This window comes from Penaeus monodon, chromosome 24, assembly GCF_015228065.2.
Source record: "Penaeus monodon isolate SGIC_2016 chromosome 24, NSTDA_Pmon_1, whole genome shotgun sequence".
NCBI lineage: Eukaryota > Metazoa > Arthropoda > Malacostraca > Decapoda > Penaeidae > Penaeus > Penaeus monodon.
The window spans coordinates 9435834-9437505 of NC_051409.1; the positions used below are offsets into that span (position 1 = coordinate 9435834).

General features: G+C 57.2%; 1 protein-coding gene across 1 annotated transcript in view; it reads right to left on the reverse strand.

Annotated features, from left to right (window-relative positions):
• Positions 1 to 72: 72 nt before the first annotated feature.
• The window catches only part of LOC119588544 (glutamine synthetase-like), a gene marked incomplete at its 5' end in the record, with an annotated part of 3134 nt that continues 1534 nt past the window's right edge, over positions 73 to 1672 (reverse strand). The window contains 1 exon segment of the mRNA XM_037937184.1: positions 73 to 1584. Coding sequence (XP_037793112.1) covers positions 659 to 1584 — 926 coding nt within the window. The 3' untranslated portion in view covers positions 73 to 658.

Genomic DNA, 1672 nt, shown 5'->3' on the forward strand with positions numbered 1-1672 from the left:
CTGTATATCTTATCTTTCGATTTTTGTTTCCGGAAATAGCACACATCTTCCTGGGAAAATAACATGCTACCATAATATACAAACTTGTAATACGTCATAGATTCTTATATATTAAAATTACGCGATAGTTACATCAATATTTAAACCGACATATTTGGCTTCGTATAATTCTCTTATTTACAAACATCGCAAAGACGGGAAATCAGGTAAATTATGAGAAAGAGAAAGGGGGGGAAATGATAGATAAAAGAGAAATTAAAACGAGACAGAAAACACACTCGCATATCACAATGAAATAATACTTGTACTTATGCAATCGTCATTTAAAAATCTATATAGGAAGAGGATGATGATCAGGTGACCAAGAGAGTGAAAAGATGAAGTGGATTGTGTGTTGGTCCCTCGCGGCAGCCGGGCCTTGGGTCAGCCCGCGCTGCTGGCGGTGGGGGCGAAGGCAAGGGCCAGGGGGTTCCTGCGGGAGCCTTCAGGAGAGGATTTTCCCTCCTGCAGGATCGGAAAGTTTCTCTCTCTCGCGGAGGAGGGACCCTTTCCTCTCCCCGAGGCCCGCAGGATCCCCAGGCGATGTTTTGGTGGCTGCTTGCTCGCCCTTCGTGATCAAGCCAAAGGGCGCTTCTCCTGCCCTCCGTCCTGCAGGAGCCTACTCGTCCAGGCAAATGGTTCGCACGAGGACCTCCGACACCATGTAGGGGTCGGCGTTGGAGGACGGCCGCCGGTCCTCGAGGTAGCCCTGCTTGTCCTCGGCCACGCCCCTGGGGATGCGGATGGAGCAGCCCCTGTTGGCCACGCCGGCGGAGAAGTCGTGGATGGACGACGTCTCGTGGAGTCCCGTGAGGCGGCGCTCGTTGTCCTTGCCCTCCTTGGGGTCGTAGGCCTTGATGTGGCGGATGTGGTGCCTCGAGAGCTTGTCGATGGCCTTCTCGATCTCCACGATGCCGTTGGCCTCCCTCATGGCCTTCGTGGAGAAGTTGGTGTGCATGCCGGCGCCGTTCCAGTCGCCGGGGATGGGCTTCGGGTCCAGGGACACCACCACGTTGAAGTCCTCGGCGACGCGGTGCAGGAAGTAGCGCGCCATCCAGAGGTCGTCGCCCATCGTGATGCCCTCGCACGGCCCCACCTGGAACTCCCACTGGGCGGGCATGACCTCCGCGTTCTCGCCGGAGATGTTAATGCCCGCGTAGAGGCACGCCCGGTAGTGGGCCTCCACCACGTCGCGCCCGTAGACCTTGCCTGCCCCGACGCCGCAGTAGTAGGGTCCCTGAGGCCCAGGGAAGCCGTTCTTGGGCCAGCCGAAGGGGTGGTTGTCGGTGTCCAGCAGCGTGTACTCCTGCTCCATGCCGAACCAGGGGTGCTGGTCAGCCGCTCGGGTCATGACCTCCACGCATCTATGGCGGTGGTTGGTGCCGGTGGGCTTCTTGTTGTGCTTGTAGGTCTCGCAGAGCACCAGCTTGTTGTTGCCCAGTCTGAAGGGGTCCCGGTACAGCGCCACCGGGTGCAGGTACACGTCGCTGTTGCTGCCCTCGGCCTGGCCCGTGGACGACCCGTCGAAGTTCCAGATCGGGAGCTCTGAAAAGGAACGCTTCCATGAGGACGACGCTCTGCACACGACTAAAAACCTACGATCTGCGCCAGGCCTGAATATCTCTCTACTTTT